This window comes from Mustela putorius, unplaced genomic scaffold, assembly GCF_011764305.1.
Source record: "Mustela putorius furo isolate JIRA1106 unplaced genomic scaffold, ASM1176430v1.1 tig00000151_pilon_pilon_pilon, whole genome shotgun sequence".
Taxonomy (NCBI): domain Eukaryota; kingdom Metazoa; phylum Chordata; class Mammalia; order Carnivora; family Mustelidae; genus Mustela; species Mustela putorius.
In genome coordinates, this window is record NW_025421296.1 from 12,656,802 (window position 1) to 12,683,260 (window position 26,459).

The 26,459-nt window shown below is 39.5% G+C and overlaps 1 protein-coding gene across 4 annotated transcripts in view; it reads left to right on the top strand.

Moving 5' to 3' along the window:
• Positions 1-727: 727 nt before the first annotated feature.
• Positions 728-26,459, top strand: part of LYPLA1 (lysophospholipase 1) — a 39,566-nt gene continuing 13,834 nt past the window's right edge. The window contains exons 1-4 of one of the 4 annotated variants that reach the window (XM_045075787.1): positions 728-979; positions 1,891-1,922; positions 22,349-22,414; positions 24,848-24,895. In XM_045075787.1, coding sequence (XP_044931722.1) covers positions 911-979; positions 1,891-1,922; positions 22,349-22,414; positions 24,848-24,895 — 215 coding nt within the window. In that variant the 5' untranslated portion in view covers positions 728-910. Of the gene's footprint in view, positions 980-1,045; positions 1,065-1,127; positions 1,477-1,890; positions 1,923-22,348; positions 22,415-24,847; positions 24,896-26,459 lie in introns of those variants that run through there. The other 3 variants (XM_004768815.3, XM_045075788.1, XM_013064724.2) reach the window with 3 other exon arrangements.

Below are 26,459 nucleotides of genomic sequence, written 5' to 3' on the forward strand. Positions count from 1 at the left end.
GCCCGTGGGCCCAAAGAGCTGCTGCCCTGAGTTGTGAGGGATGACAGGTTGTGTACCCTGCGGTCTGGGGGAAGGTGAGGGAAAGGGAGGTTTCAATGGAGTTTTCATATGCTAAAGAGGGCCTACCAGGGACCTACAAGGTGCCATTAACATCAAGATAGTTGGGAGATGCTTGTCTTGCAGGATTGTGATCTCTGCAAGTTAACTATTTGTTTCTTGTTTATGGCGGTCAGCGGGGCCTGAGGAATGTTACACATATTACCAGGGGAGCTGGTGGACACCGGGTGCAAGGTGCCAGCTTTTGATTTGTCCTCAGCCAGCTTCCTGCTCCCTCATCAAAAGTACACCCTGGTAAAGCCCCGAATGGAAATAAAGCAAAAGCTCGACTGGCCTTTGTGAGGCCGGCTCTTCCTGACCCTTACGAACCAGTATACATCCTACATTAGGAAACAAAGGAGTATCTGCGGCTGGATACGACTGCCTTTGGGAATAATTCTCTTCACTACGCGGCCCCAAGAGCGGAAGATAAAGCCAGGCTCCAGGGATCAGGCTACCCGCCTGGGCCTAAGAGCCTTGGGCGGCGGGGCACTCGCACCTAGCGAGCGCTGGCGGCGGAGCAGGCGAAGGTCAGCTCGGGTCGCTTCCCGTTGGCAGCCAATCAGCGGAAGGAGATGCCGGGCATTGTGACACGCGGAGGAGAGAGGGGCAGAGGCGGGGCAGGCTGACAGGCCCCTCCGAGCGCGGGCACGCGGAACCGGCGCAAGGCGGCGCGGCGCCTCATTGGCGCGCACGCGCCTGAGCGCGCGCCCGGAGGGGCGGGCCGGGACTCGCCGCTCGCACGCCCTTGGGCCAGGGCCGGTGTCCGCCTGTACGTTTTGCCTCCGACGCGCGCAGTCAGTGGAGCTGGTGTATGTGCGGCAATAACATGTCTGCCCCGCTTCCCGCCACCGTGCCCGCCGTCCGGAAAGCCACCGCTGCGGTGAGTGGCGGCGAGTAGGGTTCGGAGGGGCCTCTCGGCCCACTGCGGGCTCCCGCCTTGGGCGCGGGTTTGGCGTCGCAGGCTGGTGAGCTGCCGGTGGGTGGGGACGCTCTGCCGGGCGGGGTGCGGAGCGAGTGTGGTGAGGTGGGGAAGGCTGGCCCGGCGCCGGTCGGTGCTGTCTGGGGAGAGCGCTGGCCTCGCGGCCGGGGTGGGGGATTCGCGTCCCACTCCTCCCCTCCCACCCCCCACAGGCAGCCCCCACCCCGAGTCGTCCTCCGCCTTGCGGAGTGAGTGCGGCCCGCGGGACCCCCGGACCTTCCCCACCCCCACCACGGCCCGGGCTTGGAGGCGCGGGCGTTACTGGAGAGGCGCCCTAACACGAGGTGGCTTTATCTCGTGTTTCTGTCTCGTTTGTGGATGAGAGAAGGATTTTCTTGCCTTGCACTCTCGTTCTAAATTAAAGAAGTTGGAAGATTTCGTGTCTCACAAGATCAGAGGTACTGTTTTGGTTTTTTCCCCCCTGATGTAACTTGTGTATGAGGATCTCAAACTTGTTTTTAAACGACCCCCCTCCTTTTTGCGATGGAAAACTTCTACAGCTTTTGTGAGAGATTTCAGTGGTTTGACAAGAAAGAGACAAACTCTTTTTCTTCCAGTGTGGTTGGTGATCATTGGCACTTACAAATGTCTGAGACCTTTAAGCGCTAAAACGCAACGTTAATTATCTTAGGAATTCAAGGAGAGAAGTTAAGGATTTTTTTTAATGAAGAGGTCTGTAGCGATTAACTAACTTGCTGAGGGCAGTGCTCTCTAATTGTAGCATCCACCTTAACCAAAGCTTCAATGTGTAGCAAGAGTTCGGTGTGGGTTTATTTAGGCATTGCTTATTCATTTTTCCTCTTCTCTTATAGGTCATTTTCCTTCATGGACTGGGAGATACAGGGTAGGTACCCTTATTCGTTACAGTAATGAAATGGGGTTATGCAACTGTATACTATGAAAAGTTTACCTAAGGACTCTAGGAATGTAGAAAAGAAGATTGGTAGTCCTACTTACAGTCCAAGAATAAGATACAACTTTTTCTTTTTCGAAAACTCCCAGAATTTTTCTCTGATCATCTTAAATTTCTCATTTTTCAACTCATGTTCCTGGAACATACTAAAATTGCAAACTCCTTGAATTGCTGTGGGTATTAGATGCCGGAGGTGGGTAGAATGTTTGTAGAGACAGTGTGTGCAACTGAGAGCTCTACAGGAGTTAAAATTTCAGGGCAGGTTGAGAAGTAGTTGATTTTGATAAGGAAGTAATAGCAATATGAGGTATAGAGCATTCTGATTGAGTGCTTAGGTATTCCCTTAAAAGAAAAAAGCAGTGTAAGTTCAGGAGAGGCCACTGAAAGATTTGGAGTCTGATAAAACGAATTATGTTGTGCTAACTTTAGATATATGATATGTCTTTCCCTTGGGCTTTTTCTCTATTGAGATGTTTTGTTTTTAATTTAAAGCTGTGATTATCAGGGCACCTAGCTGGTTCAGTCGGGAGAGCTTGCAGCCCTTGGTCTCAGGGTGGTGAGTTCAAGCCACACATTGGGTATGGAGCAATAACAAGCAGTGATTTTCTATTTGAAACTTGGGCAAAAGTGTTGTTACAAAATTACAAAACTGGAGGAAACCTGCAGAGTAAATACATTTTAATAAAGTAGTAAAAAAAAAAAAAACCAAAACCCAAACTATTAAATCTTTACAAAGAGGCATTGCACTAGATTGTTAAAAGTGATTCCTAATCTTATTATTTTAAGATTTTATTTATTTATTTGACAGAGATCACAAAAAGGCAGAGGGGCAGGCATAGAGAGAGAGGAGGAAGCCGGCTCCCTGCTGAGCAGAGAGCCCAATGTGGGGCTCCATCCCAGAACCCTGGGATCAAGACTTGAGCTGAAGGCAGAGGCTTTAACCCACTGAACCACCCAGGCACCCCATGATCCCTAATCTTTAATGCCTACTAAGGAGAAGTACATGACACATAACCTTGTATGAAGTTAGGGAAAAGATTGCGGGACTCTTGCTGGCAATCAGGTAGTCCTGTGAAAATGACAAACCTATTTTACGATTTAACTGAAGAGAGGCTCAGAGAAGCTCTCTTTTACAACCAACCCTTCTTGTTGCTGAGAGTTAGGGAAAGTTAGGTAGAGAGTTGCTACCCTGTAACTTTCCCATCAAGGAGATCCAGACCTGAATAATCAGTCCAAGAGAAGCAAGCTTCAGTGTAGGAAGGTTCTTTGTGGATCCCAAATTAGCTGGAATTAGCAGTGCTGGAATCTGGATGGAGTCCCACATCGGGCTCTCTCCTCGGCAGGGAGCCTGCTTCCCTTCCTCTCTCTCTGCCTACTTGTGGTCTCTCGCTGTCAAATAAATAAATAAAATCTTTAAAAAAAAAAAAAAAAGAAAAGAAAAAAAATATGACAGCTAAAGTGTTCCTAGTAACCTGTATAATTAACTGTGAAACTAGTATTGAAATTAATTTATTTTATTATTTATTTATTTAAAATAATTTTGTTTATTGACACAGAGGTCACAAGTAGGGAGAGGGGCAGGCAAAGAGACAGAGAGAAGGAGGAGGAAGTAGGCTCTCTGCTTGGCAGACACTGGATGCGGGACTGGATCCCAGGACCCTGAGATCATGACCTGAGCCAAAGGCAGAGGCTTAACCCACTGAGCCACCCAGGCGCCCTCAAATTAATATACTTTAGACTATACTGTATGGCATGAGATCGATCACAGTTTTCCTTCTAAAGTAAAACCGACTTGTTGTGATTATGAAAATGTTATGTTTGTATTATAAAAAAATTCAAACTGTAAGTATGAGAATGAGAATTGATTTAAATCCTAAAACCCAGAGATGTGTTTTTGATAGCATTTAAAAAAATGTTTTATTTTGAATTATTTTCAAATTTATGGAAGAGTTCCAAGAATAGAGATTTCTCAATACCTTTTACTCAGATCCACTGATCTCTGTTTACTGAATGTGTTACTGTATTTGCTGAAATCCCTGAGAGTAAATTGCAGTTCCCTTGATTCTTTTTGTTTGTTTGTTTATTTGACAGAGATAGAGGCAGCCGGAGAGAGAACACAAGCAGGGGGAGTGGGGGAGAGAGAAGCAGGCCTTCTGCAGGGCAGGGAGTCCAGACCCAGAGCTTGATCCCTGGATCCCGGGATCATGACATGAGCCAAAGGCAGATGCTTAATAATTAAGCCACCTGGTCACCCCTACCTTGATCCTTTATTTCCACACCTTAGCATGTATTCCCTAAGAACAAGGAGAGTCTCGTGTAACCACAGAAGAGTTATCACATTCAGGAAACTTAGCCCTTAGTTAATATTATCATCTAACATACTACGTATTCAAACTTTGCAAACTGTCCCAGTAATATCCTTTATAGTAATCGCCTCTTTTGGAATCCAATTCCCAGTCACACATTGCATTTAGCTGTTATATCTCTTAAGTCAGGAACAATTCCTCAGCTCTTCTTTGTCTTTCATGACACTGACATTTGCAGAGATGAGGGTAGTCCCTGAGATTAGGTTTATTTGCCATTTCCTCATGATTAGATTCCTTAGATTAGTTTATGCACTTCTGGTACAAACTCCATATAGGCGATATGTCCTGTTCAGTGCATCATGTCAGGAGACAGATGATAGCCTTTGCCCCGTTACTGATGCTAACTTGGATCACTTGATTAAAGTGATATTTTCCAGGTTTCTCTGCTGCAGTTATTTTTCCATTGTAGTTAAAAAGCAAGTTGTAGGGAAATACTTTCAGACTTTGTAAATTGTATGATAAACTTTCATCCAATATTTTCAGCATCCATTGGTGATTCTTGTTTGACTCAATTGTTAACATGATATGATTGTCTAAGTCTGTCATACTTTATTAGTTTGCCCCTCCCCATTTAATACAGTCTATAGATTTGTGTAATGAGTTATATTTCATCACTGTTACTGTTTTAAAATTTTTTAACTTTTTCTTTTAAAGTAACTTCAAATTTACATAAATATTGCAGAAGTAGTATTCAGATCTCCTCATATCTTTTCAGATTACCCAATTAACATTTCTGAAAAAGGGGCACCTGGGTGGCTAGTGGTTTAAAGCCTCTGCCTGCTCAGGTCGTGGTCCCAGGGTTCTGGGATGGAGCCTGCATCAGGCTCTCTGCTCAGCGGGGAGCCAGCTTCCCCCCTCTCTCTTTCTGCCAGCCTCTCTGCCTGCTTGTGATCTCTGTCTGTCAAATAAATAAATGAAATCTTTTAAAAAAATTTTTTTTTTCTGAAACATTTGGGCATATTGTAGAAATATTGCTTCATTACTCCATAAAATTTTAGTGTGTATTTTGTAAGCACAAGGGCATTTCCACATGACCACAGTATAACCAACCATCAGGAAGTTAACATTGATCTTATGCTATCATCAAATTTCTTGGTTCTATCACATTGTCTTGGTTTGACCCAATCATGGCCTTTTATGGGCCTAGGATCCAATCCAGGATCACATGTTGCATTGAGTTACCATGTGTCCTTTGTGTTTCCTTCAGTCTAGAGCAGTCTTTCCTTGTCTTGCATGACCTTTACGACTGTCCTTCAGCTTGGGTTTATGTGATGTCTCCTGACTTAAGCTTTTCTGACAGGAATATCACAGAGATGTTGCTATGTTCGTCTCAGAGGATTGTATCAGGTGCACACTATGTTGATTTTCGTTCCTTTACTGATAATGTTATATTTTTTCACCTGGGTAAGGTGGTGTTTGCCCCGTTTCTCCACGGTAAAATTAATAAGGGTATTTACTTAAAAATATTTTGTGGGGAGATGCTTTGATATTATGAAAACATGTTTCTTACTAAATTTTAACCTATGGATTTAGTGTCCATTAATGATTTTTATCTGTATCTATTATTGTGATAGTTCCAGATAATGATCTTTTAAAAAAAATCCTTCTTTCTAGATTTATTCATTGGCAGCTCTCCCTTCTCCTTTATTATGTATGCATGTATTTATTTATTCATATTAGTGTCAAATCAGGACAGACTCTTAGATTGCTCTTTTACCCTGAGGGTTACAAATTGTTAAATCGGTCATATTTTTGATGGTCACATCATCCTATATGTGGCTATGAAGAAGCCCCTTCATCCTGTTCTGATATCTTTGGGACATGCCCCATCATTCTTTGAGCACTTTCTTGCTTTCCAGTGCAGCAAGGTCTTTCCCACGATCATCTTACATTTTTCCTGCTTCAGTCCTGGGATTCAACCATTTTTTTCAAGAGCCCCGGTTCCTTTCAGTAAAGAATATTTAGGACCCAATATCTGGGTGCTTTATGTGGTAATTGGTAGAATCATTACTTCTAGATCCTTTCAATGGACAGAGCGGGAGTGTAGCTACATTAACATACATGTGTAGGCACACATCTTTATCAACTTAGATATTTTCATATATTAAAATTAGAGGGTGTATTCTAATTCCTCCAGTTCTAGTCAGCACCAGGTGTATTCTAGCCTTCCCCCCTTTCCATATTTGTAATTCTTTGAGAAACCTTGCTTCTGTTCTGGCAGTTCTGGCCAGAAGTGCACTGTGGCATTGCCTCCCACCCCCTCTAGGTGTCCCAGCCCACAGCTTTGCTTCAAACTGGTAACAACTCCCTCATCTTACCCCCGTCCCAGATAACACATGAAAGCTCAGTTTCAGTTAAGGGGAGCAGGAAGGAGAAAAGGCCAGGTGGAAATCTTGGCCTTCTTGTAAACTTACCCTTCCTTTCATATATTGCAGGAGTTTCTGGTCTATGTTACCAATCTATGTGTGAGTTTTCTAGGCTGTGGAGATTGTAAAGCTTAGAAAACAGTTTCAAAAGAAAAAAATGAATAAATAAAACAAAAGTTTCCAAGACAGAAACTGATTAAGTAGATTAAGCCTTACTGAGAGATCAATACAGAGTATTAAAAATAATATTGAATTGGCAACATGGGTATATTTTACGACCATTTGTTTGCAAGTCCTTATATAATCAAGAACTAAGAGAATTATAGAATGTTATTTGGATATCATTTAGTTATAAGGACTAGGAAACTGTTCAACTAGTTTAAGCAAAAAGCGGTATTTATGGAAGGACATAATGATAGCTGTCTTGCATATAAACTCCATGAAGGCAAAGATTTTTTTTATTTACTTGATATATAACTGACATGCTATAAAATTCACCTGAGAACACAGGTATTTTCTATTTAACTTAACACTGCATCCCCATGGCTTGGACATTACTGGATATGTAGAACATCTATCCATTGAGTAAATAAATGGATGAGGAATTAAGGGGGAAAACATATAATGATAATTAGTCACAAAGTATATTGTTTTCCTAGAGCTGCCATAGTTAAAAACCATAAACTAGATGGCTTCAAGCAACAGAAAATTATTTGCACAGTTAAATAGGCTAGCAGTTCAAAATCAAGATGTCAGAAGGACTATAGAACTCCCTCAAAGGCTTTAGGGGAGAATCCTTTGCCTTTCCCAGGTTTGATGGCTCCTGGCATTCTTCGGCTTGTGGCAATATATTTCCAATCTTCTGCCTCCCTCAGACATGACCTTTTTGTTATTTATGTGTTCTGTTCTTTTCTTTTCTCCTTTCTTCCTTTTCTTTTTTGTTTTATTTTCCTGTTCCTTTCATCCTTCCTTCCTTTCTTCCTTTTTTATTCCTCATATCTAATAAGGACACCAGTTACTAGATTTTTTTTTTTATGGTTGATATGTTATATTGACAGGCCATTTGAATAGCCTTTTTTTTTTTTCGTACAGATTTAATTTATTCGACAGAGAGAGAGAGATCACAAGCAGAGAAACAGGCAGAGAGAGAAGGGGGGGAAGCAGGTTGCCTGCTGAGCAGAGAGCCTGATGTGGGACTCAATCCCAGGACCCTGAGATCATGACCTGAGCCAAAGGCAGAGGCTTAACCCACTGAGCCACTCAGGTGCCCCTTGGATAGCCTTTAACAAAATAATCAGCTCTCCCAAACATCCAGACTTTTTTTTTCATTTTTTAAAAAAATGAAACATATATAATGTATTATTTGCCGTAGGGGTACAGGTCTGTGAATCATCAGGCTTACATACTTCACAGCACTCACCATAGCACATACCCTTGACAATGTCCATAACCCAGCCACCGCATCCCTACTTAGTTTGTTTTTTGAGATTAAGAGTCTCTTATGGTTTGTCTCCCTCCCAGTCCCATCTTGTTTCATTTTTTCCTTTCCTACTCCCCAAACCCCCCACTTTGCTTCTCAAATTCCTCATATCAGGGAGATCGTGTGATAATTGTCTTTCTCTGATTGACTTACTTTGCTCAGCATTATACCCTCTAATTCCATCCATGTCATTGCAAATGGCAAGATTTCATTTCTTTTGAAGGCTGCGTAGTATTCCATTGTGCATATATACACCACATCTTTTTTTTTTTTTTTTTAAAGATTTTATTTATTTATTTGGCACACAGAGAGAGAAATCACAAGCAGGCAGAGAGGCAGGCAGAGAGAGAGGGGGAAGCAGGCTCCCTGCTGAGCAGAGAGCCCAATGCAGGACTCGATCCCAGGACCCTGAGATCATGACCCGAGCTGAAGGCAGAGGGTTAACCCACTGAGCCACCTAGGCACCCCTATACACCACATCTTTATTCATTCATCTGTTGATGGACATTTAGGTTCTTTCCATAGTTTGGCTGTTGTGGACATTGCTGCTATAAACATTTGGGCGCACATGCACCTTCAGATCCCTACATTTGTATCTTTAGGGTAAATACTCAGTAGTATGAGTAGTATGAGTAGTATGCTGAGTATGAGTAGTATGAGTAGTATGCTGAGTCATAGGGTAGCTCTATTTTCAACTTTTTGAGGAACCTCCATGCTGTTTGAGTGGCTGCACCAGCATGCATTCCCACCCACAGTGTAGGAGGGTTCCCCTTTCTCCGCATCCTCGCCAGCATCTGTCATTTCCTGACTTGTTAATTTTAGCCATTCTGACTGGTGTGAGGTGATATCTCATTGTAGTTTAGATTTGTATTTCCCTGATGCTGAGTGATGTGGAGCACTTTTTCATGTGTCTGTTGGCCATCTGGATATCTTCTTTGTAGAAATGTCTGTCCATGTCCTCTGCCCATTTCTTGATTGGATTATTTGTTCTTTGGGTGTTGAGCTTGATAAGTTCTGTGTAGATTTTGGATACTAGTCCTTTATCTGATATGTCGTTGGCAAATACCTACTCCCATTCTTTCTGTTGTCTTTTGGTTTTGTTGACTGTTTCCTTCGTTGTGCAAAAGCTTTTGATCTTGATGAAATCCCAATAGTTCATTTTTGCCCTTGCTTCCCTTGTCTTTGGTGATGTTTCTAGGAAGAAGTTGCTGTGGCTGAGGTCAAAGAGGTTACTGCCTGTGTTCTCAAGGATTTTGATGGATTCCTTTCTCACATTTGAGGTCTTTCATCCATTTTGAGTCTATTTTCGTGTGTGGTGTAAGGAAATGGTCCAGTTTCATTTTTTTGCATGTGGCTGTCCAATTTTCTTAGCACCATTTGTTGAAGAGACTGTCTTTTTTCCATTGGACTTTATTTTTCTGCTTTGTCAAAGATTAGTTGACCACAGAGTTGAGGGTCTGTTTCTCTATTTTGTTCCATTGATCTTTGTGTCTGTTTTTGTGCCAGTACCATTCTGTCTTGATGATTACAGCTTTATAATAGGCTTGAAGTCTGGAATTGTGATGCCATCAACTTCAGCTTTCTTTTTCCTCATTCCTCTCGCTATTCGAGGTCTTTTCTGGTTCCATATAAATTTTAAGATTATTTGTTCCATTTCTTGGAAAAAAATGATGGTATTTTGATAGGGATGGCATTAAACATGTAGATTGCTTTAGGTAGCATAGACATTTTCAGAGTATTTGTTCTTCTAATCCATGAGCATGGGATGCTTTTCCATTTCTTTGTATCTTCCTCAATTTCTTTCATGTGTACTTTATACTTTTCTGAGTATAGATTCTTGGCCTCTTTGGTTAGGTTTATTCCTAGGTATCTTACGATTTTGGGTGCAATTATAAATGGGATCAACTCCTTAATTTCTCTTTCTTCTGTCTTGTTGTTGGTGTATAGAAATGCAACTGATTTCTATGCATTGATTTTATTTCCTGACACTTTACTGAATTCCTGTACAAGTGCTAGCAGTTTTGGAGTGAAGTGAAGTCTTTTGGGTTTTCCACATAAAGTATTATATCATCTGCAAAGAGTGATAGTTTGACTACTTCTTTGCTGATTTGGATGCCTTTAATTTCTTTTTGTTGTCTGATTAGGACCTCTAGTACTGTTTGAATATCAGTGGTGATAATGGACGCCCCTGCCGTGTTCCTGACCTTAGCAGTAGCTCTCAGTTTTTCTCCATTGACAATGATATTTGCAGTGGGTTTTTCATAGATGGCTCTGATGATATTGAGGTATGTGCCCTCTATCCCTACACATTGAAGGGTTTTGATCAAGAAAGGATTCTGTACTTTGTCAAATGCTTTTTCAGCATCCATTGAGAGTATCATATGGTTCTTGTTCTCTCTTTTATTAATGTATTGTATCACATTGATTTGATTTGTGGATGTTGAACCAACCTTACAACCCTGGAATAAATGCCACTTGATCATGGTGAATATCCTTTTATTTTATAGATTTTATTTATTTATTTGACAGAGAGATCACAAGTAGGCAGAGAGGCAGACAGAGAGGGGGAAGCAGGCTCCGCACCGAGCAGAGAGGCCAGTGCAGAGCCCGATCCCCGGACCCTGAGATCATGACCTAAACCGAAGGCAAAGGCTTAACCCACTGAGCCACCCAGGCACCCCTGAATAATCCTTTTAATGTATTGTTGGATCCTATTGCCTAGTATTTATGGTGAGAATTTTTGCATCTGTGTTGATCAAGGATATTGGTCTGTAGTTTTCTTTTTTGATGTGTTCTTTGTCTGGTTTTAGGATCAAGGTAATGCTAGCCTTGTAAAATGAGTTTGGAAGTTTTCCTTGTATTTCTATTTTTTGGAACAGTTTCAGGAGAATGGGTATTAATTTTTCTTTAAATGTTTGGTAGAATTCTCCTGGGAAGCCGTCTGGCCCTGGGCTCTTGTTTGTTGGGAGATTTCTGAGGACTGCTTCAATCTCCTTACTAGTTATGGGTCTGTTCAGGTTTTCTATTTCTTTCTGGTTCAGTTGTGGTAGTTTATATGTCTCTAGAAATACATCCATTTCTTCCAGATTGTCAAATTTGTTTTCGTAGAGTTGTTCAGAGGATGTTCTTATAATTGTTTGTATTTCTTTGGTGTTAGTTGTGATCTCTCCTCTTTCATTCATGATTTTATTTATTTGGGTCCTTTCTCTTTTCTTTTTGGTAAGTCTGGCCAGGGTTTATCAGTCTTATTAGTTCTTTCAAAGAACCAGCTCCTAGTTCTGTTGATCTGTTCTACTGTTCTTTTGATGTCTATTTCATTGGTTTCTGCTCTGATCTTTATTATTTCTCTTCTCCTGCTAGGTTTATGCTGTTCTTTCTCCAGTTTCTGTCAGTGTAGGGTTAGATTGTGTACTTGAGACCTTTCTTGTTTCTTGAGAAAGGCTTACATCACTATATACCTTCCTCTCAGGACTGCTGTTGCTGTGTCCCACAGATTTTGAACAGTTGTGTTTTCATTTTCATTTGTTTCCATGAATTTTTTTCAGTTCTTTAATTTCCTGGTTCACGCATTCACTCTTTAGAAGGATGCTCGTTAGCCTCCATGTATTTGGGTTCCTTCCAACTTTCTTCTGTTGATTGAGTCTAGCTTCAGAGCATTGTGGTTTAAAAATATGCAGAGAGTGATCCCAGTCTTTTGTTACTGGTTGAGACCTGATTTGTAACCCAGGATGTGATCTATTTTGAAGAATGTTCCATGTGCACTATAGAAGAATGTGTATTCTCTTGCTTTGGGATGGAATGTTCTGGATATATCTGAGATGTCCATCTGGTCCAGTGTATTATTTAAGGCCTTTATTTCCTTGTTTGTCTTTTGCTTGGATGATCTGTTCATTTCAGTGAGGGGTTTAGGGATGTTAAAGTCCCCTACTATTATTGTATTATTGTTGATGTGTTTCTTTGATTTTGTTATTAATCAGTTTACATATTTGGCTGCTCCCATGTTAGGGGCATAGATATTTAAAATTATTAGATCTTCTTGTTGGACTGACCCTTTGAGTATGATATGGTGTCCTTCCTCACCTCTTATAGTCTTTGGCATAAAATCTAATTTATCTGATATTAGGATTGCCACCCCAGGTTCTTTTGATGTCCATTAGTATGGTAAATTGTTTTCCACGCCCTCACTTTAAATCTGGAGGTGTCTTTGGGTCTAAAATGAGTTTCTTGTCGACAGCATATTGATGGGTTTTCTTTTTTTATTCATTCTAATACCCTGTGTCTTTTGATTGGTGCATTTAACCTATTAACATTCAGGGTAACTATTGAAAGATATGAATTTTAATGCCATTGTATTGCCTATAGGGTGACTGTTATTGTATACTGTCTCTGTTCCTTTCTGGTCTACTATTTTTAGACTTTCTCTTTGCTTAGAGGACTCCTTTCAATATTTCCTGTAGGGCTGGTTTGTGTTTACAAATTATTTTAGTTTTGTTTGTCCTGGAAGCTTTTTATCTCTCCTGTTTTCAGTGATAACCTAGCTGGATATAGTTTTCTTGGCTACATGTATTTTTCATTTAGTGCTTTCAGTATATCACGCCAGTCCTTTCTGGCCTGCCAGGTCTCTATGGATAAATCTGCTGCCAATCTAATATTTTTACCATTCTATGTTACAGACTTCTTGTCCTGAGCTGCTTTTAGGATTTTCTCTTTGTCACTAAGACTAGTAAGTTTTACTATTAGATGATGGGGTGTGGACCTATTTTTATTGATTTTGAGGCAGGTTCTCTGTGCCTCCTGGATTTTGATGCATGTTCCATTTGCCATATTAGGGATATTCTCTATAATAATTTGCTCCAGTATACCTTCTGCCCCCCTCTTTCTTCTTCTGGAATCTGAATTATTCTAATATTGTTTTGTCATATGGTATCACTTATCTCTTGAATTTTCCCCTCGTGGTCCAGTAGTAGTTTATCTCTTTTTTGCTGTTTCTTTATTCTCTGTCATTTGGTCTTCTATATCACTAATTCTCTCTTCTGCCTCATTTTCCTAGCAGTAAGATCCTCCATTTTTTATTGTACCTCATCAATAGCTTTTTTGATTTCAGCTTGGGTAGATTTTAGTTCTTTTATTTCTCCAGAAATGGCTTTTATTTCTCCAGACAGGGTTTCTCTAATACCTTCCATGCCTCTTTCGAGGCCGACTAGCACTTCTAGATCTGACATATTACCAATGTCTGTATCGATTAGGTCCCTAGCCTTCGGTACTGCCTCTTGTTCTTTTTCTTTTTTTTTTTTTTTTGGTGTGTGGTGAGTTTTTCCACTTTGTCATTTATCCAGATAAGTATATATGAACTGGAGAACATAATACTAAAAGGGTGGCAAAGACCCCCAAAAAATGTATGCTAACCAAATCAGAAGAGACCCCAAATTGGGGGAAAAAGAAAGAAAGGGGGTAAAAAGAAATTTTTTAAAAATTTATGTATATAAAAATAAAATTTATGTATATATATTAGACTGATGAATGGAACAGAGCCACTCACTTGGTTTTGGGTGTATTTTGGTCTCTTAGAAGAAACTATCTCCCAAAATTTTAAAGAAAAAAATAATATGTATTCAAAAATAAGGATAAAGATGAACGGATGGAATATGATTGTAAAGATGAAAATTAAAAAAAAAATTGGAAAAAGAAAGAAGAAAAAAGTGAAGAGAATTTGCTCAGGCTGGAGACTAGAACAAAGCCCTGTGGTAGATTTAGGGTATATTTTGATCTATTAGAAGAAATGTATCCCAAAATTTTTTAGAAAAACAACAACAACAACCCTGTATGTATACAAGAAATAAAATTAAATACAACAAAGGATAAAATATGACTATAATAATGAAGGTTTAAAAAGATTTTTTTTAGAAAGGTATTGTTAAGATAAACTAGTTATAAAACGTTAAAAGAGGAAAGAGGAAAAGTTAAAAGAATTAGAATAAGAAAAAAAAGTTTTAAAAATTTAATTAACGGGGCGCCTGGGTGGCTCAGTGGGTTAAGGTCTCTGCCTTCGGCTCAGGTCATGATCCCAGAGTCCTGGGATCGAGCCCCACATCAGACTCTCTGCTCGGCACGGAGCCTGCTTCCACCTCTCTCTCTGCCTACCTCTGCCTACTTGTGATCTCTCTCTCTCTCTGTCTCTGTCAAATAAATAAATAAAATATTTTTAAAAAATTTAATTAACTTGTCAAGACTAAAGAATCATGGGGAGAAAGCCATGAATTCCATGCTCTGGAATTCCACTGTTCTCCTTGATCAGTGAGCTTGGTCTTGGCGTTCTTGCCATCTTCTAGGGGAGGTGCCTGTTGTAGTGATTCTCAAAATGTCTTCGCCTGAGGCGGAATTGCACCACCCTTGCCAGGGGCCGGGCTAAGTAATCTGCTTGGATTCGCTCTCAGGAGCTTTTGTTCCCTGATTGCCCTCCTGTAGAGCTCTGGAGGACAGGAATGGAAATGGCAGCCTCCCAATCTCTGCCCAGAGTAGCCAAGAGCTCGGGGCCCTAGTCCTCATTAGGCCCTTGGAGAAAAGGGGTAAATTACTCCCATCTCCCTGGTCTCAGGCCGCGCCCTGAGCTCACCTGGCCTGTGACCGAGTGTTTCTGTCTCTGGCGCACCGCCCGGTTTGGAGTCTCCAAACCCTGTAGATTCCTGCCATGCTGCTCTTTTGGTGGAAGAAGGTGGGTCTTCCCAGATCTGCTATTTGTGGGGTCCCTGTTCAAAGAGCAGTGGTCCGACTGCCACAGATCACAGTTTAAGGTAACCCCGAGCTGAGAGCTTCCTCCTCAGCTCCATCTCTGTAATTGGCTTCCCCGCTGTGTACCTGCATGCTCTGCTACACTCAGACACCCCTGATCCTTCTGTGACCCCGCAGGATCTGAGACTGCTGTGTCCCTGCGAGAACTCCACCCCCGCTTAGCCTCTGGAGTGATGTCCCTCAGCAGAGCAGACTTTTAAAAGTTCAGATTTTGTGCTCCATTGCTCCACTGCCTGCCAGGAGCCGGCCCCTCCCACCCCAGGTCTATCTTCCCGTTGCTTCAGATTCACTTCTCCGCTCATCCTTTCTTTCAGAAAGTGGTCAGTTTTCTGTATCTAGAATTGCTGCTCTTCTCTCTGATCTGTTGGGTTTGTAGTTGTTGGGAATGGTTTGATAACTATCTTACTGAACTCCTCCGACCCAATGTCATCTCAGTCTGCTACTCCTCCACCATCTTGACTGACAATCCACGAGTTACTAGATTTAGGATCCATCCTAATCTTAGAGAATCTCATCTTGATCCTTAACAGATTACATCTGCAAAGAGCCTCTTTCCCAATAAGGGCACATTTTGAGGTTCCAGATGGACAATAATTTTGTGGGGACTATCCAGTCAACTACACCAAAGGTATTCTCTCTGCTGTTTGTACCCTTGTGGTCTCTCACTTTAGGTTCTTTCTGTATATTTGCACAGTTTTCTCTGCTGACACACTTTCCTTATCACTCCCAAATGGATCAACCCAGCTCTGACTTTTTATCAACCCTAGTTCTGGTGTTTTTTTAAGAATTTGACCCATCTTGGATGCCTGTGTGGCCCACAGGCTAAGTGTCTGCCTTTGGCTTGGGTCATAATCCCAGGGTCTTGGGATCAAGTCCTGTATTGGGCTCCCTGCTCAGCAGGGAGTCTTCCTCTCCCTCTACCCCTCTTCCCACTCGATGTCTCAATCTCTCTCTCTCAAATCAATAAATTATTTAAGAAAAAAAAGAATCTGGCCCATCTTGGGTCACTCTGCTCTTAGCTAGGTAGTTGGTAAGACTCACCAGGATGTGTAAGGGTAATTCTATGGCAGTGATATGCTACTTGGACACAGATGGTGATGAGTTGTGTTTCTTGTGGAATCTTTTGAGTTTTTAGTTCCATACCATTATTACTTTGGAGTAGTGAACATTATGAAAATAGATGTAAGTTACTTTGTAGTCTTTTCTAAAAGGACAGTTCAGAAGTAAAATAGAGTGAACTTGTAATATTTCTTGGGATGTGCCTTGAAATTCACTTTCTGAACCCATAAAACCTTTGTGTGTATCTGTTTCATTTTCTTTTTGTTTCTAATAATTAAGTGAAATATATTCTCATTGATCTAGGTTTCTGAATATTAGATTCTGTTTAACTGAAGCTCTGTGTAGACTTCTTAAATCTTGAGGTTTCCCCCGACTTTGACAATTATCAAAAGGACAAGTTATAGTCCATAATTCAGTTATAATTATAAATTATAATTCAGACTATAATTCAGTTATAGTCAAAGATTTTTATAATCTGTGAGGACCTTTGAAATCATCTAGTACAGGCAGCACAGATTATGGGTGAAAAAACTGAGAACTGGAAAGGCATTGGTTCTCATACTGTAGCATGCATAAAAGTCACATGGAAGGCTTGATTGTTGGTCCCCACCACCTGAGTTTCTGATTCACTGGGTTTGGGATTCAGCCCAGGAATTTGCATTTCTAACAAGTTCCCAGAAGATTCTGCTGGTCCTGGGGACCACACTTTTAAAAGCCAGTAGACTGAACTAGGGCCACACTTCCTAAAGGCACAGTGGGGACTAGAACTCAAGATTCCTATTCCTTTTTATTATTTCTTAGTATTTCTTATGTTCTTAGTATTTCTTGTGTAGAGGAGTAGTTGGCAAACAGTAGGCCACAATTCAATTCTGGCCTGCCACTTTTTAAAAACTTACTTAATGTTATTTATTGATAATATGTAATTCACATCCATAAAAGTAACCCTTTTAAAATGTACAATTCCATAGTTTTTAGTATACTTACAGAGTTGTGCAACCATCATTATGTTAATTCCAGAATATTTTCAGCATTCCAAAAGGAAATGGCATACATGTTAGCAGATAGTCCTCATTCCCTTTACTGGCAACCATTAATCTCCTTTCAGATTCTGTGGATTTGTCTGTTCTGGGTATTTCATATAAATGGAATCAGGCAATATATGACGTTTTGTGTCTAAATTCTTTCACATAGTGTGTTTTTCAGGTTCATTCATGTTATAATGTGTCCTGGTATTTTATTCCCTTTATTGCCGAATAATTTTCTGTGGAGGGGTATCCATGTATTGATCTTAGGATATACCATGTTTCTTAAATTCATCAGTTGATGAACATTTCAATTGTTTCCACTTTCTGGCTATTAGAAGTAGTGCTACTCTGAACATCCATTTGCAAGAATTTACCTAAACACAGGCTTTTAGTTCACTTGAATAATTGCTGAGTCAGTGGTAATTGTTTAACCTTTTGAGGAACTCCCAGACTGTTGTCCCCAGTGGCTGTACCATTTTACATTTCTACCAATAGTGTATGAGTGTTCTGATTTCTCCACATTCTCACCAGTATTTGTTGTTACCTTTCTTTTTTTTATTATAACCATCCTATTGGGTCTAAAGTATTAATCTCATTTTGGTTTTTAATTACACTTCCTAATGACTAATAATTTGGTCATCTTTTCATGTGCTTATTTGTGATTTATATATTTTCACTAAAGAAACATCTATTCAATACCTTTGCCCTTATTTTTTTTTTAATTTATTTTAAAAGATTTTATTTACGTATTTGACAGAGAAAACAAGAGAGAGGGAGCACAAGCAGGTTCCTTGCTGAGCAAGGAGCCAGGTGCTGGGCTCCATCCCAGGACCATGAGATCTTGACCTGAGCCAAAGGCAAACGCTTAAGCATCTGAGCCACCCAGGCACCAGTTTTTAATCCTGATAAGTTCCGGTTGATCTTTTTTTTTTTTTTTTTTTTTTGGTTGCTTGTGCTTTTGGTGTTTATATCTGAGAAATCATTGTGTATCATTGGTACCAAGCTTCTCCAGTTGTTAATCTTTTATGACATTGTGCATTTGTCCATGCTCTCAAAGCTCTTTCTCTGTTTTTATATGTATACGTATATATCTTTTCTCTGTTTTATATGTGTACGTATATACTTATTATTTGGTGATCAAAGTCTTTTTTTTTAAGTCTTTGAAATCAGCCTGATAGAAGCATGATCTTCCATCATCACTAATTATTCCAGTGTTGCCTATGCGTGAGGATACTGTACCTGACCAGCATACGGCACTCCAAAGTAGGAAATCAGCATTGATCCAGTACTACCATCCAGTCCAAAGAATCCATTCAAGTTTTTCCAGCTTTCTTAATTATGTTTCCTTCCTGGTCCAAGATCCTTTCCAGTAATTTGTACTTTATTTAGAAACAGTTTATTAGCCTTTCATATCCTTCATATTTTTAAAATGTGGAGCCTTACCTCTGTACCTTCTATAGAGTGACCCCTAGATTGAATTTAATGTCTCATGACTGGATTTAGGTCATTTATGCCTTTTTAATTCTTTTTATAATGGTTTGGGATGTAATTTGATTACCACACAATTTACCCATTTGAATTCTGAGGTGCAGTCTTTAATATATTCACAAAGCAGTGAAACCATTTTTATCACTCCAAAAGGAAACCTTGTACTCTTTTTTTTACCCCCAAGTCCCCTAGGTAACTAAGCTTTCTTTCCTTTTTTTTTTTTTTTTTTAAGATTTTATTTATTTGATAGAGACACAGCGAGAGAGGGAACACAAGCAAGGGGTGTGTGAGAGGGAGAAGCAGGCTTCCCACTAAGCGGGAGCCCGATGCAGGGCTGGATCCCAGGACCTTGGGATCATGACCTGAGCCCAAGGCAGATGCCCAAAGATTGAGCCACCCAGGTGCCCACTAAGCTACTTTATCTTTATAGATTTAGCTATCCTGGACATTTCATATAAATGGAATTATAATATAATATATGGTCTTTTGTAATTGGCTTTCTTTACTTAACATAATATTTTTAAAGTTCATGCATGTTGTAATATATATAGGAATTTTATTCCTTTTTATTGTTCATCATATTCCTTTGAGTAAAATTGCTGGGTCATATGGTAACTTCATGTTACTAGCAGTATGTGAAAATTCTGCTTTCTTCCCATCCTCATTAACACTTGTTATCGCCTTTTTGATTATGGCCATCCTAGTGGGTGTGAAGTAGTATCTCATTGTGGTTTTATTTGCATTTACATAATGACTAATAAGGTTGAGGATCTTTTCCTGTACATGTTGGCCATTTGTATATCTTTGGAGAAGTGTCTGTTCAAGTCCTTCACCTCTTTACTTTTAGGTTGTCTTTTTGTTTGTGGGTTTTTTTTTTAAGATTTTATTTATTTATTTCACAGAAATCACAAGTAGGCAGAGAGGCAGGCAGAGAGAGAGAGGAGAAAGCAGGCTTCCTGCAGAGCAGAGAGCCCGACGATGTGATGTGGGGCTCTATCCCGGGATCCTGAGATCATGACCTGAGCTGAAGGCAGAGGCTTGACCCACAGAGCCACCCAGGTGCCCCAGTTGTTTGTGGGTTTTAATAATTGTTTATGTGTTATGGATACTGCATCCTTATTGAATATGGTTTGCAAATAATTTTCCATTCTGTAGTTTATCTTTTTCTTCATAGTGCCCTCTGAAGCATAATAGTGTGGTTTTTTGTTTTTTTTTAAGATTGTATTTATTTATTTGACAGAGAGAGAGAGATCACAAGTAGGCAGAGGCAGGTAGAGATGGGGGGGGGGGAGCAGGCTCCCTGCTGAGCAGAGAGCCCCATGCGGGGCTCGATCCCAGGACCCTGGGATCATGACCTGAGCCGAAGGCAGAGGCTTTAACCCACTGAGCCACCCAGGCGCCCCAGCATAATAGTTTTTAATTTTGATGATTAATTTTTTTTCTTCGTTGTTTGTGCTTTTAGTGTCTAAGAAGAAACCATGGCCAAATCCAACATCACAAGATTTTCATACATTTTCTTCTAGGAGTTTTATAGTTTTATCTCTTACATTTAAGTCTTTGGTACATTTTGAGTTAATTTTTTTGTATGGTGTTAGCTAGGAGTTCAACTTCTCCTGTTGCATCCCAGCTACTTTTGTTGAAAAGATTATTCTTTCCTCATTGATTTTTCTCAGGGACACCTTTTCAGAAATAAGTTAACCATAAATGGTGGGTTTATTTCTGTATTTTCAAATCTGTTGATTTATAGATCTTTCCTTGTTTCAGTACCACTCTGTCTTTATTACTATTGCTTTATAGTAGCTTTGAAATTGGGAAGTGTGAGTCCTTCACCGTTACTCTTTTAAGATTGTTTTGAGTCTTCTGGGTCTCTTACATGTGCAACTGAATTTTAGAATTGGCTTGTCAATTTCTGCAAAGCCAGCTGTGATTCTAATAAAGATTGCATTGACTCTGTATATCATTTTGGGAGTACTGCCACCTTAAGAATATTACGTCTTGGACTTCTGGGTGGCTTAATTAGTTGAGCATCCAACTTTTGATTTCCCTTAAGTCATGATCTCAGGGTCCTGAGATGAAACCCTTGTCAGGCTCCACACTCAGCAGGGAATCTGCTTGAAGATTCTCTCCCTTTACCTGTCCTGCCACTTGCACACTCTTTTTCTCTACAATAAATAAATGAATGTTTAAAAAGAAGAATATTAAGTCTTTTGGTCCTTGAACATGGGATGTACATTTATATGTCTTTAATTTCTTTCAACATTTTGGTAGTTTTCATAATGAAGCTTCATAAAAATATCTCATGTATCTACATACACATATACAAAAGACACACATGAACTCACATAAACACACATGTACACATGCAAAACACATGTACAGCTCTAAAATAGTGCCTGACTCATAGCTAGTGTTATGTGTTAAAATTAGTTCTTTAATGTTACTAATTTTTCTATATGTCTTTAACACTTTTGAGAAGGTGGATTAAATTGGGAAATAGTTAATAGAAAATAATTTAACATTTATTTATTTAATTTCTAAGAAAGATTTGTTTATTTTAGAGAGAGAGTGTGCGTGTGCGAGTGGGGAAAGGGGCAGAGGGAGAGAGACTTCACACAGACTCCCCACTGAGCACAGAGCCCATCACAGGTGTTGATAATAAGCTGAACCAAACCCTGCTTTAACTGACTGAGCCACCCAGGCACCACATTATTTATTTAATTTTAGTTTTTAAATTTTAGGGTTTTTAAAATTTTTAATTATTTTTAAAATTTAAGTAGGGGCTTGAACTCATGACCAATGGAGGTCACATCTTCTACCAGCTAAGCCAGCCAGGCACCGTTTAAGTTAATTTTACTTTATCCTTTGGTAAAAGTAACATGTTAGGGGATCCTACCTGGCTCAGTTAGTTAAGCAGCTGACTCTTGATTTCTGCTCGGGTCATGATCTCAGGGTCATGGAATCAAGCTCCACGTTGGCTCCATGCTGGTTGTGGAGATTGAGATTCTTTCTCCCCTCTGCCCCTTCCCCCCAAAATAAAAAAACTTTAAAAAAAAGTAACATGTAAAAAGTATCAGTTATAATGTCAAATGTAAACAAGCAGGAAACTGTATGTATGTATGGTATCCCATTTTTGTAAAATCTGTTATCTGTTCTTAAGTGATAAACATGAAAGAATTGGAAAGATACATCAGAAGATTAACTGCTTATTTCTGGCTTGAAGGATTCTGATGATTTTTCTAGTACTCCATTTTGAACATGTATATGTACATGATACACACAAGTAAAGAATGTGAAAGTTATTTTTAGAAGTGCAGTAAACATGTAGAGTTTATTTATTTATTTATTAGCATGTTGAGTTTAAGATAACGGATTTACTCCTGAGACGACTTTTGTCATTATATGGTAATTCACATTATATAATATAAATTGTATTATCTGTCTGGCCTATTTTGTTAGGCACATTGTTGTGAGATTATAAAGAGATCAGCATATCTGTGTTTTGCCAATTATAAGGCCTTATAGAAATATATGGAAGAAAACACACTGCTCTTCAGAAATCAGGAGACATCATCTTAACTTGTAGGTAAAGCTTGAGCTGTATTAGCCTTTGGGTTGTTTCTGGGTTGGTTGTGGTATTTTGCTACCATTGATGGTCCACACTTCTAAGATTTTATAAGGAGTTAACATTTATCCTTGCAAGTTTTTAAAAGTTACTGTTCTGTTACTAATTTATTGGGATTTAAAATCGTATCTAATGGCAACATTCAAATAATTTCTCTACCAGGCATGGATGGGCAGAAGCCTTTGCAGGTATCAGAAGTTCACATATCAAATACATCTGCCCACATGCGTAAGTATTTTAATCTTTACATTTGTGATTCAGAATCTGGAGAAGAATTGTGATAGCTTTACTTTCCTAGAAAAGGATTTGAATATAACCAGCTTTTATCCTTCTAAGTATTCAGTTTAAAAATAAAGATTAGTAAATATTTTAAAACTAAACTGGTAACTTGGCTACATAGAATTTTTTTTTTCTTTTTCGTTGGGAAATTTAAAATAATGCTTTTGTGGAGGTCAGTCGAACTCAGGCTTAGAAAAATTCCTTTAGATACACAAACATCTGAGATCTAAGGATATCCCAGAAGGGGATTTATTTACTTGTCAGGTTTGTGAGAGATCTTTATTTACTGTGTTGAAAACACTCCTAAATTTTATCAGCTAAAGGCAATGGGATGTACGTGGAAAGAACACAGGTTTTGAAGTCTGATAGATTTGGTTTCGAATTCTGAAAATGTTTGTGGATGTCTTGAGCAAACTCAGAAAATTGCTGAGATTGGCAAGGTTTTAGGTAAAAAGGTTGCTGAGAGACAGTAGCTGTGAAGGCAAATGGGATTAGATTCGTGCTAATAGGTTAATAATTCATCCTCAGAAGTGGTAGTAGCAGTAGAGCTGATAAATGTGAAAGAGAAAATGGAACGAGGAAAAATACCTGATGAGGTAAGAAAACTTTTTGTCCCCTTTTTATCCTGAAACAGAAGTTTTTGTTTTTGTTTTTAAAGATTTTATTTGACAGAGAGAGATCACAAGTAGGCAGAGAGGCAGCCAGAGAGAGCAGGGAAGTAGGCTCCCCACTGAGCAGAAAGCCTGATGAGGGTATCAGTCCCAGGATCCTGATTTTATTTATTTATTTGACAGACAGATCACAAGTAGGCAGACAGAGAGAGGGGAGGAAGCAGGCTCCCCGCCGAGCAGAGAGCCCGATGCCGATGCCGGGCTCGATCCCAGTACCCTGGGATCACGACCTGAGCAGAGACTTACCCACTGAGCCACCCAAGCACCCCTGTAAGACAGAATTCTTGATTATGTTAGTATTTCTGCTGTATTGTTACTGGCCCCAGGATTGATTTTATTTAAGGCTATTCCCAGTCTAGGGAAATTCATGTCTTTAAAGAAATTTTTTTTTTTTTTAAACCTCTGAACTCTTTTTTATTTTTAATTTATACACTTTTTTTTCTTTTGCATGAAACAGTCTCAGTTAATGGGATGACTACATTTCAAGATTTGAACTCTGCTTTAAAAGTAATAATGACCTAGTCCAAAACTTTTAGAAATAACAAAAAAGGAACCAAAAAACCTGGAAAATTCTACAGTGAGCTCCAATTAGAAAGGTCTTCAAAAGTTTTTTTTTTTTCTCTTAACCCTTACAATGGAAGAGATATTTAAACTAATGCTCTAGATTGCATGTGCATCTTTCTTTTTCAGTTTTTCTTCTCTTATGTCCAGTAATCCTAAACTCTGATTTAACCCAATCCTTTTTGTTTGTTTGTTTAAAGAGAGAGGAAAGGAATGCATTTTAGCTTTCCTTTGTTTGCAAAATTCAGCTGCTGACCTATCAGCCTTCCCTGTTTTCTTAAATATCAGATTGGTAGCCTAAGATTTTGTAACCTCTAAGGTAGACTTGTTTCATGAATTAGAAGGTTAGTGATGAGATGTAATTCTAGTGTATTTTTCTTTTCTTTTGTACCTAGCTATATTCAGGTTTCCAGCAGATTTTTCATCACAAACCTGTATAGTGGACGCTTAGGCAAAACTTATATTTCCCATATTTATTTAGAGATCTCTTAAATAACCACATACAGGGGTGCCTGGGTGGCTCAGTGGGTTAAGGCCTCTGCCTTCTGGCTCAGGTCATCATCCCAAGGTCCTGGGATGGAGCCCTGCGTCGGGCTCTCTGCTCAGCGGGGAGCCTTTTTTCCCCTCTCTCTGTCTGCTTCTCTACCTACTTGTGATCTCTGTCTGTCAAATGAATAAATAAAATCTTAAAAAAAAAAAAAATAACCACGTACGTAAATAAAACTTAAAATATGAGCAAAAATGTAATCTGACCATATGGGAATTGCTGCTACTTTATCTGTGCGGTACATTGCTTGTTTCCTTAAACCCTTAGCCAGAGTCTCATATTTTATACATTTCCAACTGTCTTGGTTACGTGTTTTCCTGGTCATGTTTGGTTTGAAAGTATTAAATAAGGGAGTTGAGAAAGGGAAGTGTTTTTTATTTGCCAAGCTTAGTCCTTTCCAGCTGTTGCTCCATCTTCAGAATACAGGATATGTAGAAAAAATGACATAGGTGTGGATGCAGTGATACAGTTCATATGTTAAAATTGTAGCATACAGTTTTGTGTAAACCTCAAGTAATTATTTGTTCTTAATTGATGAAATTTATCAGGTTTTATGCCTTGTTACATTACTCTTATTTTGCTGTTTTTTTCTTTCCCGCATAGACCAATTATGCCTGTAACGTTGAATATGAACATGGCTATGCCTTCTTGGTAAGTCAGAATTATTCAGTAAGAACTTTTTATTTGTACTTAACTTTTGTGTTTTTTGTTTGTTTTAACTGGAAGTGCTTTTGTGTGTAACAATTCTTAATTATCTTTTTAGGTTGCAAAGTTATATAATTAACTTTAAATTTAACCTTAAACCTTCAAGTTTAACCTTAAGGTTTTGTATTTTAGATTCAGGGGTAACCTTAAGGAGCTGTACCAACAGGTAGAAATACAGTAGAAAATGGGTAGACAGAAATACTGTAGAAAATAATCTCTTACTGCTTAGTAAACCTTTACTCATTTCAGTGACCCATCATTTGAATGATCCCGTGTGCCATACACTCTAATGAAGCAGCAGCCTCTCTCCCTTCCAATTTCTTTTTTTCCCCCACCAAATATTTATTTATTTATTTATTTGACAGAAAGACAGAGATCACAAACAGACAGAACAGCAGGCAGAGAGAGAGGGGGAGCAGAGAGCCTGAGCAGAGAGCCTGATTCGGGGCTCGAACCCAGAACCCTGAGATAGGACCCGAACGGAGGGCAGAGGCTTAACCCATTGAGCCACCCAGGTGCCCCTCCCTTCCAATTTCTTGCCTGTCTGGAGAGTTGACAAGCTTTTAAGGAAACCACTTCCTCTTCCACCCCCTCAAGATATTTTTACATTACCTTCTATGTTTTTACTTATTTTTTAGTCTCTCAGGGATCTTGTTAGTTTCTACTATGGAAGCAGGACAATAAGAGCAGCAGATTGGTAAAAGCCGCTCTTTCTCATCAAAATCTAGATCAGTGATGCTTAGTGTCATTTTAATAATTTTTTTAAATGTTTAATTTTTTAAGTTAACATATAATGTATTATTTGTTTTGGGGTACAGTTCTGTGATTCATCAGTCTTATACAAGACCCAGCGCCCACCACAACACATACTCTCTCCAGTGTCCATCACCCAGCTACCCCATTCCATGCCCTCTCTCCCCTCCAGCAAACCTCAGTTTGTTTTCTAAGATTAAGAGTCTCTCATGGTTTTTTTCCCTCTCTGGTTTCCTCTTGTTTCATTTTCTTCCTCTCTCTCCTTATGATCCTCTGTCCTATTTCTTAAATTCTGCATATCAGTGAGATCATATGATAATTGTCTTTCTCTGATTGACTTATTCCACTTAGCATAATACCCTCTAGTTCCATGTACATCGTTGCAAATGTCAAGATTTCAGTTTTGATGGCTGCATAATATTCCTCTGTGTGTGTGTGTACCACATTTTCTTTATCCATTTATCTTTCGATGACATCTGGGCTCTTTCCACAGTTTGGCTGTTGCAGATATTGCTGCTATAAACATTGGGGTTAGAGGTGCCCCTTCAGATCACTACATTTGTATAAATGCCCCGTAGTGCTATTGCCAGGTTGTAGCATAGCTCTATTTTCAACTTTTTTTTTTTTTTAAAGATTTTATTTATTTGATAGAGAGAAATCACAAGTAGACGGAGAGGCAGACAGAGAGAGAGAGGGGAAGCAGGCTCCCTGCTGAGCAGAGAGCCCGATGCGGGACTCGACCCCAGGACCCTGAGAT